The 16774-nt window shown below is 40.0% G+C and overlaps 1 protein-coding gene across 1 annotated transcript in view; it reads left to right on the plus strand.

Annotated features, from left to right (window-relative positions):
* The window catches only part of loxl4 (lysyl oxidase-like 4), a 73340-nt gene that overhangs the window by 13477 nt on the left and 43089 nt on the right, over positions 1-16774 (plus strand). The window contains exon 4 of the mRNA XM_072915672.1: positions 14515-14553. Within this exon, the coding sequence (XP_072771773.1) occupies positions 14515-14553 (39 nt within the window). The remainder of the gene's footprint in view (positions 1-14514; positions 14554-16774) is intronic.

The raw sequence follows: 16774 nt of genomic DNA on the forward strand, positions 1-16774 counted from the left end.
TAGATGATCCGTCTTTCTGCTTGGAATGGTTCTAGTTGAATGTCCGAGCTTTGGTACATGTTTGTCTCCAAAACAACAGCCAATGCTCTTGTTTTGCTCACTGAAATAGAAGCCGTAATTACTCAACGTCAGCAGAGTCACCCAAAACAATTCCGTTCCTAAACAATAGTGACGTTCACATTTCTTCTAACATCTGCTCCTGAAACCAGAGCCAGAAAATCTACCAGCTCGTGTTGCGTGGTTTTGGACCACATTTAAGTCGCTGACACGCCCCTCATGTTTCTCCACCTTGTTCCGAGGCCCTAGAAAATCCATTCTTAGGAATCCTTAACCAGGCCGTGTCTGTGAGGCCGCCTGTGTCTCTTGGATGAGATTCTAAAGATGCTGTAATTACAGGATTGGTCAGACCGAGGCTCTCTAGGGTTTCTGCTGAGAGCGAAAAAACACCCCAGATTATAGCTGTGTGTTTGTGTGTGTGTGTGTGGGTGGGAGTGAGAGGAATCCCGGATAGCCAAAGAAGGTGGTAGATGGAAGGGGTTAAAGCCAATCCGATTTTCACTCGCTTGTGTAAAATATCTTTAATTATGGTTGAAGTTTGTTGAGAGAGCCCGTGTAGGTCCGGCTTTTGATTTACAGACATGCCTTTTATTTGGAATGGTCTTCTAGTTTTGTCAGGTCGTTGAGTGATTCCTGACTCACGTCTTCATTCATGCAAGTGGCTTTTTAGCAGTTTTTTCCCACTAAGCAATAAACAGTTGTGATCACATGTTTACATACACTAACCATAGACATGGATGTCATGTTAATGTTGGGCCTTTAAAGATTTATTTGAAGTGGTCTTTTTTCAGGGTGGAATGATTATACAGCATACATCAGGGATATTCAAATACATTTCCATAAAGCTAAGGACCAGGGGGGGCAGACTCAAGAGAACCAGCGTCCTCTACAGTAGACATTTGATTTTGGTCTGTTCATTTTGTCAAAGTTACAGCAGCGCTCTGCTGTTTTTAGGGACCCTCTGCAAAAAAGCTATAGTCAAAGATCTGCTGCAAAAATGCAATTCTCTCACAAGTTTTTTTAACTGTAATGGTAGACCACCAGTTGAATAGCCTGAAGGATGAAAAAGAGAGGACCTAAAGTGCATACTTGCCAACCTTGAGACCTCCGATTTCGGGAGGTGGGGGGAGGGGGTGGGGGGGCGTGGTCGGGGTGGGACGGGGGCGTGGTTGGGGGCGTGGCTAAAAGGGGAGAAGTATATTTACAGCTAGAATTCACCAAGTCAAGTATTTCATATATATATATATATATATATATATATATATATATATATATATATATATATATATTTTATTATATATGTATATATATTAGGGATGTCCCGATCCAGGTTTTTGCACTTCCGATCCGATACCGTTATTGTTTTTGCATTTCCGATCCGATACCGATACCGATACTGACCGATACTGGCCTATCCGAGCATGTATTAAAGTTTAAAGTTATTTAGCCTACTTAGTTGTCAGAATCATGTTGAAAAGGGTTTTAGTACTCTTGATAACAACTAGCCAGCTGAATTAGGGGAGTTTGAATAATACACAATGGTTGGTAACAAGAAATTGATCTGTTTATTCAAGGATAAACACAAAATAGACAAAATTATACATGACAAACAGAAATGGCATCATTGAACTAGGGCTGGGCGATATGTCCTTTTTTTAATATTGCAATATTTTAAGGCCATATTGCGATACACAATATATATCTGGATATTTTGCCTTAGCCTTGAATGAACACTTGATGCATATAATCACAGCAGTATGATGATTCTATGTGTTTTGATTGATTGATTGAGACTTTTATTAGTAGGTTGCACAGTGAAGTACATATTCCGTACAATTGACCACTAAATGGTAACACCCGAATAAGTTTTTCAACTTGTTTAAGTCGGGGTCCACTTAAATTGATTCATGATACAGATATATACTATCAGATGTATACTATCATCATAATACAGTCATCACACAAGATAATCACATTGAATTATTTACATAATTTATAATCCAGGGTGTGGAGGGGGGCGCCGGATGTAAGTGTCAAAAAGACAGCCAAAAGAGTTTGATATGCGAGCACCTTAGAGGGAGCGTTGCTAGCACGGCTGCGCTAGCATCACAGCTAACGTTAGCCATGCTGCTACCTTTCTGCTGGGAGAGGACCTATACGTATGTGACGTATGTCGTGACAGTATGTGACGTGTGTAAGAAGGTGCGCTTGTCTGTCTGTGAGAGGGAGACACAGGAAAGTGTGAGAAGAGCCTGTCGTGTAATGCCAGCAGCTAAAAGCAACTGCGTGAGAATTGTGGATGTGTTGAAGGTGTGCTGGAAAATGCGGAACGGAAGTTACGGAGCAGCAGAAAAGTATGGAATGTATTATTTAAATCGGTGCGTTGGAAAACACGGACCGGAGTTTTTTTTTAAACTGGATCTGGATCGGCATTTTCCCATGCCTTGCCGATACGCAATTTTTGGCAAATATCGGCAGCCGATCCGATCCAAATATCGGATCGGGACATCCCTAATATATATATATATATATATATATATATATATATATATATATATATATATATTTTATTATATATATATATATATATTTTATTATATATATATATATATATATATATATATATATATATATATTTATATATATAAAATAAATACTTGAATTTCAGTGTTCATTTATTTACACATATACACACACATAACACTCATCTACTCATTGTTGAGTTAAGGGTTGAATTGTCCATCCTTGTTCTATTCTCTGTCACTATTTTTTGAACCATGCTGAACACCCTCTCTGATGATACATTGATGTGTGGCACGCACAATAGTGCTTTCATCAAATGCACTAGATGGCAGTATTGTCCTGTTTAAGAGTGTTACAACATTGCTGTTTACGGCAGACGAACTGCTTTACGGTATACAAAAAAGTGACTGCTGTTGTTGTGTGTTGTTGCCACGCTGGGAGGACGTTAATGAAACTGCCTAACAATAAACCCACATAAGAAACCAAGAACTCGCCCTCCATCATTCTATAGTTATAACGTGATTGGACAGGTACGCTTTTTTATATTGTGGAGGACCTGAGTCCGCCTGAATTTCGGGAGATTTTCAGGAGAAAATTTGTCCCGGGAGGTTTTCGGGAGAGGTGCTGAATTTCGGGAGTCTCCCGGAATATCCGGGAGGGTTGGCAAGTATGCTAAAGTGGAACCTTGAGGTACAACACTTGTATAACCATACTTCCCAACCCTTTCGAATTTTCCGGGAGACTCACGAATTTCAGCGCCTCTCCCGAAAATCTCCCGGGACAACCATTCTCCCGAATTTCTCCCGATTTCCAGCCGGACCTGAGTGAGGACAGCCTGTCGCCACGTCCACTTTTCCTCCATATAAACAGCGTGCCGGTCCAGTCACGTTATAACATCTACGGCTTTTGGAGCTCAGTGCGCAACTGCACACACAACAAGAAGGACACTATTATATATGTCTCCGTTATCCATAGGTTTGTCTATAATCCATAAAGTAGGCAGGCACGGAGCTATTTCTCAGTGTGTGTTTATTCCAGCCGGCATGTTAATACACTGACACACAACATCCGGATTCCCATCATGCATTGCTTCAAGACTACGGCAAGTAGTAGAGAGGAGTGTTATGTGTGTGTATATGTGTAAATAAATGAACACTGAAATTCAAAACAAAATCGATTTTCTAGCTATAAATATACTCCTCCCCCGCCCCGCATCTCCTGAATTCAGAGGTCTCAAGGTTGGCAAGTATGAGTATAACTAAAGAAGTTGAACAAATCACTACTGACTGCATCTGAAGTAAACAAGCTACAGCAAAACCTTACTTACATAAATCATATCCATCCATCCATCCATTTTCTACCGCTTATTCCCTTCGGGGTCGCGGGGGGCGCTGGAGCCTATCTCAGCTACAATTGGGCGGAAGGCGGGGTACACCCTGGACAAGTCGCCACCTCATCACAGGGCCAACACAGATAGACAGACAACATTCACACTAACATTCAAACACTAGGGCCCATTTAGTGTTGCCAATCAACCTATACATAAATCATATTACAAAAAAAAAATGTGTAACTGCCAAAAAGGAGAGGACTTAAACGGGTGCCTTGAGGAACGCCTTAGTTATGTAAATCCCATGTTTGGACCCCAGTGTTCTGTTTGCTAAGGTTAACATGTCAATGCAAGGATCTGCCAATGTGTTTACACTGGTCTAAGTTATTATTTACAACTGAAGCACTCCTGTGTTTTTAGAAATTTGCTGCAAAAAAGTTTGTCTCCCTAGTTTTGAACTGAACTCTGCGGCCGGAATGGTCTCATTCCAGGGTCGGATTTAGCCTCCGGGCCGGCAGTTGAATGGCCCCGCTTTAGGCTTTAGAAATACCTGATTTTGTCACTATGGCAGTAAGACAGTCCCATAGGACCATTGACATTCTCCAACTTGCAGCACTTTAGAACATAAGTTTAGTTTCCGTTCCACAACTTTGTGAATCACTTTGTGGAGAAGTGGCATAATAGCCGCCGAAGAAACCAATCATTTCTGCTGAGGATCCTGATAGGGGAAATTTGTTTTTGGGGTTTGAGTCTCTTTTCTGTCAACAGAAGAGTCGATTAGGCTCAGAATGGGCACAATTGAACCGCCTGTCTTTTCGAAGCATCTTTTTGTCAGGGCACGATTAATAAAGAATACTTTCCACATAATTTGAAGACTTCTTTACAATCAATTAATTCCTAAAGCCTTTCTTGTGTGTCTTTGAAGAAATATAGACAAATGTGAGGGCCGTGATGCCGTTATCGTCTCTAAAGAGTCAAATGAGACTCTCCTAATTTAGCCTCATAGCTCATCAGTGGATGCTGCTATGCACTTTTTGGCTTAGGCAAATGCAAAACTGATAAAAGAGCTGTCTGGATCACACACATGCTTGGAATCAGTGCTCATGCAATATTTACATACAGAGAAAAGGGAAATGCAACATCTTTTTTTGCTGTTTTGACCTGCAGGTCAAAACAGAAGTTAGTTGGGGTGTCACAAACAAGTCAAAGAATAATTTGTGGATGTTGACCTGTTGCAGTAAGGGCTGCACATTTTTTGAGAAAAAACCTAATTGCTAACAAACTAACATAAAATGCATAAAACTGTGAAAATAACTAGTGAAGGAACACATGTTACTTTTAGAGTGTCAAACATATTCTTGTCTCAAAGTGCCACACATTGAAACAATATGCAATAATTTACTTTAAAAAAATTTGGCTTTATCAAGACAGACTCTGAGCTTTTGTCTACATCATGCTCTTAAACTGAAAAAATAACCAATAAAAACTATACAGTGTTTATAATGTAATGTACCGTATTTTTCGGAGTATAAGTCGCTCCGGAGTATAAGTCGCACCAGCTGAAAATGCATAATAAAGAAGGAAAAAAACATATATAAGTCGCACTGGAGTATAAGTTGCATTTTTTGGGGAAATTTATTTGATAAAACCCAACACCAAGAATAGACATTTGAAAGGCAATTCAAAATAAATAAAGAATAGTGAACAACAGGCTGAATAAGTGTACGTTATATGAGGCATAAATAACCAACTGAGAACGTGCCTGGTATGTTAACGTAACATATTATGGTAAGAGTCATTCAAATAACTATAACATATAGAACATGCTATACGTTTACCAAACAATCTGTCACTCCTAATCGCTAAATCCCATGAAATCTTATACGTCTAGTCCAGGGGTCGGCAACCTTTAGCAGTCAAAGAGCCATTTTGACCAGTTTCACAAATTAAAGAAAACAATGGGAGCCACAAAAATCTTTTGAAATTTAAAATGACATAACACTGCATACAAAGTTGTTTTTTTTGCTTTGTGCTATGTATAAACCAAGGGTCTCAGACATGCGGCCCACACCTCAATATGAAAATTGAATGTTAGTGCGGCCCGCAAGTTTTTTGTGAATGGCGCGTCATACTTGTCAACGGTCCCGATTTTTCCGGCAGACTATGAATTTCAGGACAACTATTCTCTCGAACGTGCCGTGATGGTACAGCACTTAGCGCCCACTACAACCAGCGTGCCGGCCCAGCAACACGTTGTATGGGGCTTCTGTTTGCTCACGTAAGTGACAGCAAGGCATACTTGGTCAACAACCACACAGGTTACACTGACGGTGGCGGTATAAAAAACTTTAACACTCTTACTAATAATGCGCCACACTGTGAACCCACACCAAACAAGAATGACGAACACATTTCGGGAGAACATCTGCACCGTAACACAACATAAACACAACAGAACAAATACCCAGAATCCCATGCAGCCCTAACTCTTCCGGGCTACATTATACACCCCCGCTACCAAACCCCGCCCACCTCAACCTACGCACGGAGGGGGGGAGGGGGAGGAGGGATTGATGTGTGAGGGAGCAGGGTTGGGGTGGGGGCGGGGTTTGGTGGTAGCGGGGGTGTATAATGTAGCCCGGAAGAGTCAGGGCTGCATGGGATTCTGGGTATTTGTTCTGTTGTGTTTATGTTGTGTTAAGGTGCAGATGTTCTCCCGAAATGTGTTTGTCATTCTTGTTTGGTTTTGGTTCAAAGTGTGGCGCATTATTAGTAAGAGTGTTAAAGTTGTTTTATATGGCCACCGTCAGTGTAACCTGTGTGGCTGTTAACCAAGTATGCATTGCTGTCGCTTACGTGTGCAAGCAGAAGATGCATACAATAAGAGGCTTGGCTGACACGCTTTTGGTACAGTCTGTAGAGGGCGCTAAATACTGTACCATCATGGCACGCCCTTATTATTATTATATGGGTGAAAATCGTAGAATATTAATCCCGGGAGTTTTCTGCGAGAGGCACTGAAATCTGGAAGTCTCCCGGGAAAATCGGGGGGGTCGGCAAGTATGCAGTTGAGCCGCATCAGAGTGATCAAAGAGCCGCATGCGGCTCCGGAGCCGCGGGTTGCCGACCCCTGGTCTAGTCTCTTACGTGAAAGAGCTAAATAGTATTATTTGATATTTTACGGTAATGTGTTAATAATTTCACACATAAGTCGCTCCTGAGTATAAGTCGCACCCCCGGCCAAATTATGAAAAGAACTGTGACTTATAGTCCGAAAAATACGGTAATCGTTAAATATAATAATGCAAGTAACCATTTAAAAGGATATACACTTATTTCTCATGACTGTAGAATTGTTTACCATTGTACTGAAATTAGAAGGTAAATAACCTAAATAAATAAACAAAAAATTAAATACTCATGTCTGTAAGCAAAACATTTACTTAAATAAATATTGAACATCCTAAAGTTTTTGGAAAAACAAGGTCAGACGTCGTCTTTTTGTTGATCACGGCATTCTCGCTTGTTCGTCCGTGTTGATGGGCGTATATTGCCCATCCACTCTGACGCTGAAATATTCCCACAACGGGTCACTTGGCTTCGTAATCCATATTTTTTTTCTTCCTAATTCTTGTTACGTTGCGCCACTTCTCACCAGCGAGTCGCAAGTAGGGAGGCTGTCTGTGCTTCCTGTGTGTGTAAAGATGGCTAACCTGCTGTATGCCCACCGAGCCAAAGATTGTGAATGACTGAAAAGAGGACTCACTGCGTCCATTATACTTATATTATGTACGTTAATTATACTGTTAAATTAACACCCTTAGGCGGGTAGAGACGTCTTTCCCCCTGTTTTTTTTTTTTCCAACTTTTTTTATTGGCATTTTCAAATAGACAGAAAAAAGTGCAAGTCGAAACAGTACAATTTTAAAGTCAGTAAATTATTCACACCCTTCCCTTAAAACCCAAACCACCCACCCACCCTCCCACCCCACTCAGGTCCCACCAACGAGGGACAAATGGCACAATTATATAACAAGTAAGACGACAAAGACAGACACATTCTCACAAACACACACACACGAGGCCAGAGACAGACAGACGGGATGAAAAGGAGAGAGAGGGAGAAAAAATTAAATAAAATAAAAAATTATATATATATAAAAAAATATATAATAATAATAATAAAATAAAAATGTAATAATAATAATATATAATAAAATAAAAATAGAATAAAATAATACTAATAAATAAAAGGGAGATTATTCCTCATCTGCGTCTGGGCATAGGTCAAGAGAGTTGACATACAGCAAAAAAGGACTCCATGAGCTTTCAAATGCTTGAGCCGAGCCTTTTAGCGAAAACCTAAGTTTTTTCAGTTTTAGATTGTAGAGAACCTCTCTAATCCAACGGCCGTGTGATGGGGGGCGAGCCAGCTTCCAATTAAACAAGATCAATCGCCTGGCCAGCAAGGTCGTAAAAGCAACAGCGCGTTTTAATGGTACCGGGCACATGTTATCGGGGCATACGCCAAAAATGGCTGATAATGGGTTGGGAGGAAAGTTTTGACCGTATGCTTTTCCAATTGTGTCAAAAATGTCCTCCCAAAAGGAACATAGTTTAGAGCAGGACCAGAACATATGGACGTGATCAGCCGGAGATTGTTTGCATCTATTGCAGGTATTGCTAACAGTGGGGTAGATTTTGGATAGTTTTGAATTAGTGTAGTGAATTTTATGGATTACTTTGCATTGGATGAGACTATGACGGGCACATATTGAGGAGGAGCGAACCAGTTTCAGGGCAGAGTTCCAGTGTTGATCGGATATGTTGGTATTAAGATCGCTCTCCCACGAGGCTCTTATCACTGATAGAGAGTTTGGAGCAACTGAACTTAAGGAGGTATATAACACGGAGATACATTTTTTATGATTAGGGCTCAAAGATAACAATGTATCTATAAGAGTTTCCAGAGGACAATTTGGAAAGTGTGGGAACTGCTTCTTTACGAAGTCCCTCGCCTGAAAGAAACGAAAAAGGTGGGAGTTCGGCAAATCGTATTTGGAAGAGAGTTCAGTGAAGGATGAGAACACTCCGTCTACATAGAGGTCTTTCACAGTGGTGATACCATGATCGTGCCAAGTCATGAATGCGGGGGTCAGTACGGGAAGGTTTCTTTCTCCCTGTTTTTGAAGCCGGAGACGAACACATTCTGATTGGTAAAAAGTCTGTCACTCAAATGCCTGTGACGGCGGAGAAAAAAACTAACAAAAACGGTTATTTATCGCACTAGTTAAAACCTCGATTAATTGTGCAGCCCAAGCTCAATTGATGAGCTGCTTTGTTAAAAGCTACACATTGTGCCAGCGTGCTTTTTGCACACACACAAACACCATTTTTTGTTAATATTTGTCTCATCTTTTGAAGCATGTGACAGAGTGACCTAACAGTGCTCTTGCATATGTTCTGTCTTACATCAACAGCCAAAGTAGCTACACGAATTCTGTTTTCTGCAAAACACCTCTCTGTTTACCCATTAGCAGTGATTAATGTAATTCGTATTTTCCCCTCAAACAACTTTAATTCTTGCAAAAATAAGAACATATTTGTGGAAAGCTTATTTAACTGGAGGGTCGGGAGTGTTCTCCTTCAAACATGTTATTTAGGAAAGTGAAAAGTGCAGCAACATGATGTCATTCATGTAACAATCCTCCCATTGATTTCTTGCATTCTCACTTATTTGCCAAAATACAAATATTCCGAGGTGAAATATTTATGTGACCAAACAAATACAAATATTAACATCTCGGTCAACACGCCAGAATACATTTTTATTTGCACTTTTCTGTTAGAGGAAATACCACTTAAATGCAAGTATGAGGGAGTAATTCACACACGGCATGAGGCATACGTCCAACAACAACATTGATCCATTTTACTATATCTTCACACAGGACAATACTATAGAGATCAACTTGTATATACAGTACAGGTCAAACGTTTGGACATACCTTCTCATTCTATGCGTTTTCTTTATTTTCATGACTATTTACATTGTAGATTGTCACTGAAGGCATCAAAACTATGAATGAACACATGTGGAGTTATGTACTTAACAAAAAAAGGTGAAGTAACTGAAGACATGTTTTGTATTCTATCCATCCATCCATTTTCTACCGCTTATTCCCTTTGGGGTCGCGGGGGGCGCTGGAGCCCATCTCAGCTACAATCGGGCGGAAGGCGGGGTACACCCTGGACAAGTCGCCACCTCATCGCAAGGCCAACACAGATAGACAGACAACATTCACACTCACATTCACACACTAGGGCCAATTTAGTGTTGCCAATCAACTTATCCCCAGGTGCATGTCTAGTTTCTTCAAAATAGCCACCCTTCGCTCTGATTACTTTTTCGCACACTCTTGGCATTCTCTCGATGAGCTTCAAGAGTTAGTCACCTGGAATGGTTTTCACTTCACAGGTGTCCTTGAAGCTCATCCAGAGAATGCCAAGAGTGTGCAAAGCAGTAATCAGAGCAGAGGGTGGCTATTTTGAAGAAAGTAGAATATAAAACATCCATCCATCCATTTTCTACCACTTATTCCCTTTGGGGTCGCGGGGGGCGCTGGAGCCTATCTCAGCTACAATCGGGCGGAAGGCAGTGTACACCCTGGACAAGTCGCCACTTCATCGCAAGGCCAACACAGATAGACAGACAACATTCACACTCACATTCACACACTAGGGCCAATTTAGTGTTGCCAATCAACTTATCCCCAGGTGCATGTTTATCCATCCATCCATTTTCTACCGCTTATTCCCTTTGGGGTCGCGGGGGGCGCTGGAGCCTATCTCAGCTACAATCGGGCGGAAGGCAGGGTACACCCTGGACAAGTCGCCACCTCATCGCAAGGCCAACACAGATAGACAGACAACATTCACACTCACATTCACACACTAGGGCCAATTTAGTGTTGCCAATCAACTTATCCCCAGGTGCATGTCTAGTTTCTTCAAAATAGCCACCCTTTGCTCTGATTACTTTTTCGCACACTCTTGGCATTCTCTCGATGAGCTTCAAGAGTTAGTCACCTGGAATGGTTTTCACTTCACAGGTGTCCTTGAAGCTCATCCAGAGAATGCCAAGAGTGTGCAAAGCAGTAATCAGAGCAAAGGGTGGCTATTTTGAAGAAAGTAGAATATAAAACATGTTTTCAGTTATTTCACCTTTTTTGTTAAGTACTGTGCATAACTCCACATGTGTTCATTCATAGTTTAGATGCCTTCAGTGACAATCTACAATGTAAATAGTCATGAAAATAAAGAAAACGCATTGAATGAGGAGAAGGTGTGTCCATACTTTTGGCCTGTACCGTACCTTAGAGCAGTGCTTTTCAACCACTGTGCCGCGGCACACTAGTGTGCCGTGGGAAATTATGCAACTTCATCTAATTGGTCCAAAAAATATTTTTTTGCAAATCAATAATTATAATCTGCAAATAATGTGCCGTTGCTTAGTGTCTGTGCTGTGTAAAACTTGGCAGGGTAACCACGTAATACTCCATGTCACTAGGTGGCAGCAGGTAGTTAATTGCTTTGTAAAAGTCGGAATGTGTCGGGTGAGACAAGGATGGTTTGTTGTGATCCCAATATGCAGACCACATCGGGAGGCAGTGTGCAGGTAAAAAGGTATGTAATGCTTTAACCAAAAATTAACGAAAGGGAAAGGCAATGGCTATGCAAAACGAAAGTAAAACTGCACTGGCTACAAAGTAAACAGAAACAGAATGCTGGACGACAGCAAAAACTTACAGCGTCCACAAAGTACATCCGTTCTTGACATGACAATCAACAATGTCCACACAAAGAAGGATAGCAACAATGTAAATAGTCTTGCTTGCTAACACAAACCAGGTGTGCGGAATAGCGCTCAAAGGAAGACATGAAACTGCTACAGGAAAACACCAACAAAACAGGAAGGGCCACCAAAATAACAGCGCCAGACAAGAACTAAAACACTGCTCACGGGAAAACACCAACAAACTCAAAATAAGGCACGACGACCTGGCGGAGTTTCATTTTTTAATGTTTTCTGCTGGTGGTGTGCCTCTGGATTTTTTAATGAGATAAATGTGCCTTGCCTCAAAAAAGGTTGAAAAACCCTGCCTTAGAGTACTTAGTGGAAAGTTGACTAGTCTCAAGTATATCAACATTGAATTATGATAGTAGTTTCCTTTGAGAAGATACAATAAGACGGTTGCTGAAATGTGACTGGTGTATTTTTAAGACACTGTATGTCTACAGTACAAATCATCGCTAGACTATATACTGTAGTACAAGGGTGGGAAAACTACGACCCCTTCGGCGGGTCCCTTTTAATCAGAATTGAGCAAAGATTTGTTTTGAGAATTGCCACAACAAAATACTACTAAACTTTGACGCACTGAGTAAAAAGGGTGATCAACAACACTTCTGCCCCTAAAAGAGAATTTAAGTGTTAACCCTTTAATACCATTTTTAAAGGGGAACATTAGCACAATTTCAGAAGGGTTAAAACCATTAAAAATCAGTTCCCAGTGGCTTATTTTGTTTTTTGAAGTTTTTTTCAAAATTTTACCCATCACACAATTTCCCTAAAAAAAAGCTTCAAAGTGCCTGATTTTAACCATCGTTATAAACACCCGTCCATTTTCCTGTGACGTCACATAGTGATGCCGATACAAACAAACATGGCGGATAGAACAGCAAGATATAGCGACATTAGCTCGGATTCAAACTCGGATTTCAGCGGCTTAAGCGATTCAACAGATTACGCATGTATTGAAACGGATGGTTGTAGTGTGGAGGCAGGTAGCGAAAACGAAATTGAAGAAGAAACTGAAGCTATTGAGCCATATCGGTTTGAACCGTATGCAAGCGAAACCGACGAAAACGACGCGACACGGAGAAAGCGAGGACGAATTCGGCGATCGCCTTCCAACCAACGATTGGTATGTGTTTGTTTGGCATTAAAGGAAACTAACAACTATGAACTAGGTTTACAGCATATGAAACACATTTGGCAACAACATGCACTTTGAGAGTGCAGACAGCCCAGTTTTCATCAATTAATATATTCTGTAGACATACCCTCATCCGCTCTCTTTTCCTGGGGGTCTGGCGGCAGATTTCTTTAAATTTATCGTTGGAAATGCATCTGCTTTGAGTGTCGCAGGATATCCACACATTCTTGCCATCTCTGTCGTAGCATAGCTTTCGTCGGTAAAGTGTGCGGAACAAACGTCCAATTTCTTGCCACTTTTGCATCTTTGGGCCACTGGTGCAACTTGAATCCGTCCCTGTTCGTGTTGTTACACCCTCCGACAACACACCGACGAGGCATGATATCTCCAAGGTACGGAAAACAGTCAAAAAAACGGAAAATAACAGAGCTGATTTGACTTGGTGTTTGTAATGTGTTTGAGGAAATGGCGGATTGCTTCCCGATGTGAAAGCCGTTTAATTTGCCAAAATTTACCCATTTAGAGTTCGGAAATCGATTACAAAAATATATGGTCTTTTTTTCTGCAACATCAAGGTATATATTGACGCTTACATAGGTCTGGTGATAATGTTCCCCTTTAAGTTTCTTTAATGTTCTGATATGATATTGTTGAAAAATAGATGTATTATGATTAAAAAAAAAAAGCCCATGTTTGAGAAGCCTAGTCTTAGTTCCAACAGATATGACATATTTTGAAATGCATCATGTCTGTCAAATTTCAAAAGCCAATGTGGCCCCTGAGTCAAATACTTTGCCCACCTCTGCTGTAGTATCTAGTACACTATATACTTTCATAATGGGATTCCTAAAATAGCAGTCAGGCCGTAGTGTGTTTACCCCTCAGCGTAATCGATGTAGACAGCTGTAATGGTGTTTGCACTCTGCAAGGTTCAGAGGCCTTCCTGGCGCAGTCATTTTGTGGCATGTTGGTGTGCCCGCCAAGCCAGCAGAAGGCTTCCCTCTGCACTATGTTGCAGCGTGCATAGTTCTCAAATTGGCAACAAAGTGCCAGAGTTGCTTGATTTTCCCCAGAAAAGGAAACGCTTTTGGCCTAATTTGCATGCTGGCTATGGAGACCAGAGGATTGCAGTGGAAAGATGTAAGGTTGAACACAGTCTGTTCAGCTTGTTTGTCCCGATTTTAAAAAGTTGCTTCCATTAGGAAAATGTTGGACGCCCTGCAATAGCAAGATTTGCACAGACTATGAAACAAGAGATAACTGAAGAGAAAAAAAAAAATCCTTTTACACCTCACTTTAAACCCCAATGTTTTATATACACAGGCTATATTTGAAGTAGTTTAAAGTCATTGCCAGAAGGTTGACTATGTTTGGTGGCCGGAGTAAGAACAAGTCTAATGTGCATGTGTGTGTGCCACAGTTGACTCTTCCCTGTGTGGCCAGGTTACAATATAAAACAAACAACACATGCCAGAGTATATCTTGTAGTCACTATGACATAGCGTCAACATGGGGTCACCCAGGTCACCTCACAGGACGATGACGATGTACGTGTGTAACCAGACTCCTGATGGGACCATTTCCTTTGTATTTGTTTCTTTACAGGAAAATATGGGACACCAAGGTCGCAGACCCTTCAACGAGGTACGTAGAAACTATATTGCATAGTGGCAGACATATACAGGGGTGTAAAACTGGTTTTCATTGAGGGCCACATCGCAGTTATGGCTTCCCTATGAATTTTATCGTATAAGGATTCGCCCTGTGATATTATTACACACTTATTGTATATTATTTTTTCACGTACTGTAGATACTAGGGCTGCGAATCTTTGGGTGTCACACGATTCGATTCAATATCGATTCTTGGGGTCACGATTCGATTATAAATCGATTTTTTTCGATTCAACGCGATTCTCGATTCAAAACGATATTTTTCCCGATTCAAAACGATTCTCTATTCATTCAATACATAGGATTTCAGCAGGATCTACCCCAGTCTGCTGACATGCAATCAGAGTAGTAGATTTTTGTAAAAAGCTTTTATAATTGTAAAGGACAATGTTTTATCAACTGAATGCAATAATGCAAATTTGTTTTAACTATTATATGAACCAAAAATATGACTTATTTTATCTCTGTGAAAATATTGGACACAGTGTGTTGTCAAGCTTATGAGATGGGATGCAAGTGTAAGCCACTGTGACACTATTGTTCTTTTTTTTTTTTTTATAAATGTCTAATGATAATGTCAATGAGGGATTTTTAATCACTGCTATGTTGAAATTGTTACTAATATTGTTGTTGATAATATTCATTTTTGTTTCACTACTTTTGGTTTGTTCTGTGTCGTGTTTGTGTCTCCTCTCAATTGCTCTGTTTATTGCTGTTCTGAGTGTTGCTGGGTTTGGTCGGGTTTGGTTTTGGAATTGGATTGCATTGTGATGGTGTTGCTGTGTATTATTTTGTTGGATTGATTAATTAAAAAATAAATAAATAAATAAATACAATAATTAGAAAAAAAAATTAGATTTTTGAAAAATGAGAATCGATACTGAATCGTACAACGTGAGAATCGCAATCTGAATTCGAATCGATTTTTTCCCACACCCCTAGTAGATACTGTGGATTTTACGGTAAAAAAACGTCAGCTCGGTTGCCAGAATTTTATCGTAAAATGTACAATTGTTTTTACAGCATATATTACTGTAAGTGGAAAAACGGTACCACTGTTTTCTACGGTAAAATCTACGGTTCTTGTTTTTTACAGTGTATACGTTTTTAAGTTTCTTTAATGTTCTGATATGATATTGTTGAAAAATAGATGTATTATGATTAAAAAAAAAAGCCCATGTTTGAGAAGCCTAGTCTTGGTTCCAACAGATATGACATGTTTTGAAATGCATCATGTCTGTCAAATTTCAAAAGCCGTGAAAAACAGTTCAGATTTTCACGGTAACATCTACAGTCGTTTTTACGGTGAACTACTGTAAATGGAAAAACGGTACCATTGTTTTGTTTTTTTAAAGTACGACCTACAGTGTATTACTTTTTTTTACGGTAGTTGTTAAATTTTATCCTAAAATGTACAACGCTTTTTACACCATATTATTGTAAACGCAAAAATGGTACCACTGTTTTTTTTTTTTACGGTAAAATTCTGGTGACTAAGCTACTAGTCAAATTTATTGCCATTTTTGTACGATTGGATGAATGACTTGCGCTGAAATTATGAGTAAAGCAGATATTTCCATTTTATTTTAACAAAATACATTTTTGGAATGTATGATACTATAATATTTGATGCATTCTCAATATAAAAATTTAAAGATATGCAATTGTATGTATTTTTGTCCGTCAAATGGAAAGAACGACTACCGTATTTTCCGAAATATAAGGCGCACTTAAAATCCTTACGTTTTCTCAAAACTCGACAGTGCGCCTTATAACCCGGTGCGCCTAATGTACGGAATAACTCTGGTTTTGCTTACCGACCTCGAAGCAATTTTATTTGGTACGTGGTGTAATGATAAGTGTGACCAGTAGATGGCAGTCAAACATAAGAGATACATGTAGACTGCACTATGATGGCAATATGACTCAAGTAAACACTACCAATATTTTATATGTTCCATTGAAAATATAGAACATTACACACAGCGCTCAAAAATCTATCAAAATGTTTTAGTACGACTTTGGTAAGCTATGAAGCCGCACCGCTTGATGGATTATCGGTGCATTAAATATACGAGTATTATTGTGGTGTGTGTATAAGGTAAGACATTATCTGGCGTTTTGTTTCGCAATATTATGCAAAAGCAACTTTTCTTACCTTCTAGTACCTGCTGACCTGTATTTGGGATCTG

This window comes from Nerophis lumbriciformis, linkage group LG02 (genome assembly GCF_033978685.3).
Source record: "Nerophis lumbriciformis linkage group LG02, RoL_Nlum_v2.1, whole genome shotgun sequence".
NCBI classification, from domain to species: domain Eukaryota; kingdom Metazoa; phylum Chordata; class Actinopteri; order Syngnathiformes; family Syngnathidae; genus Nerophis; species Nerophis lumbriciformis.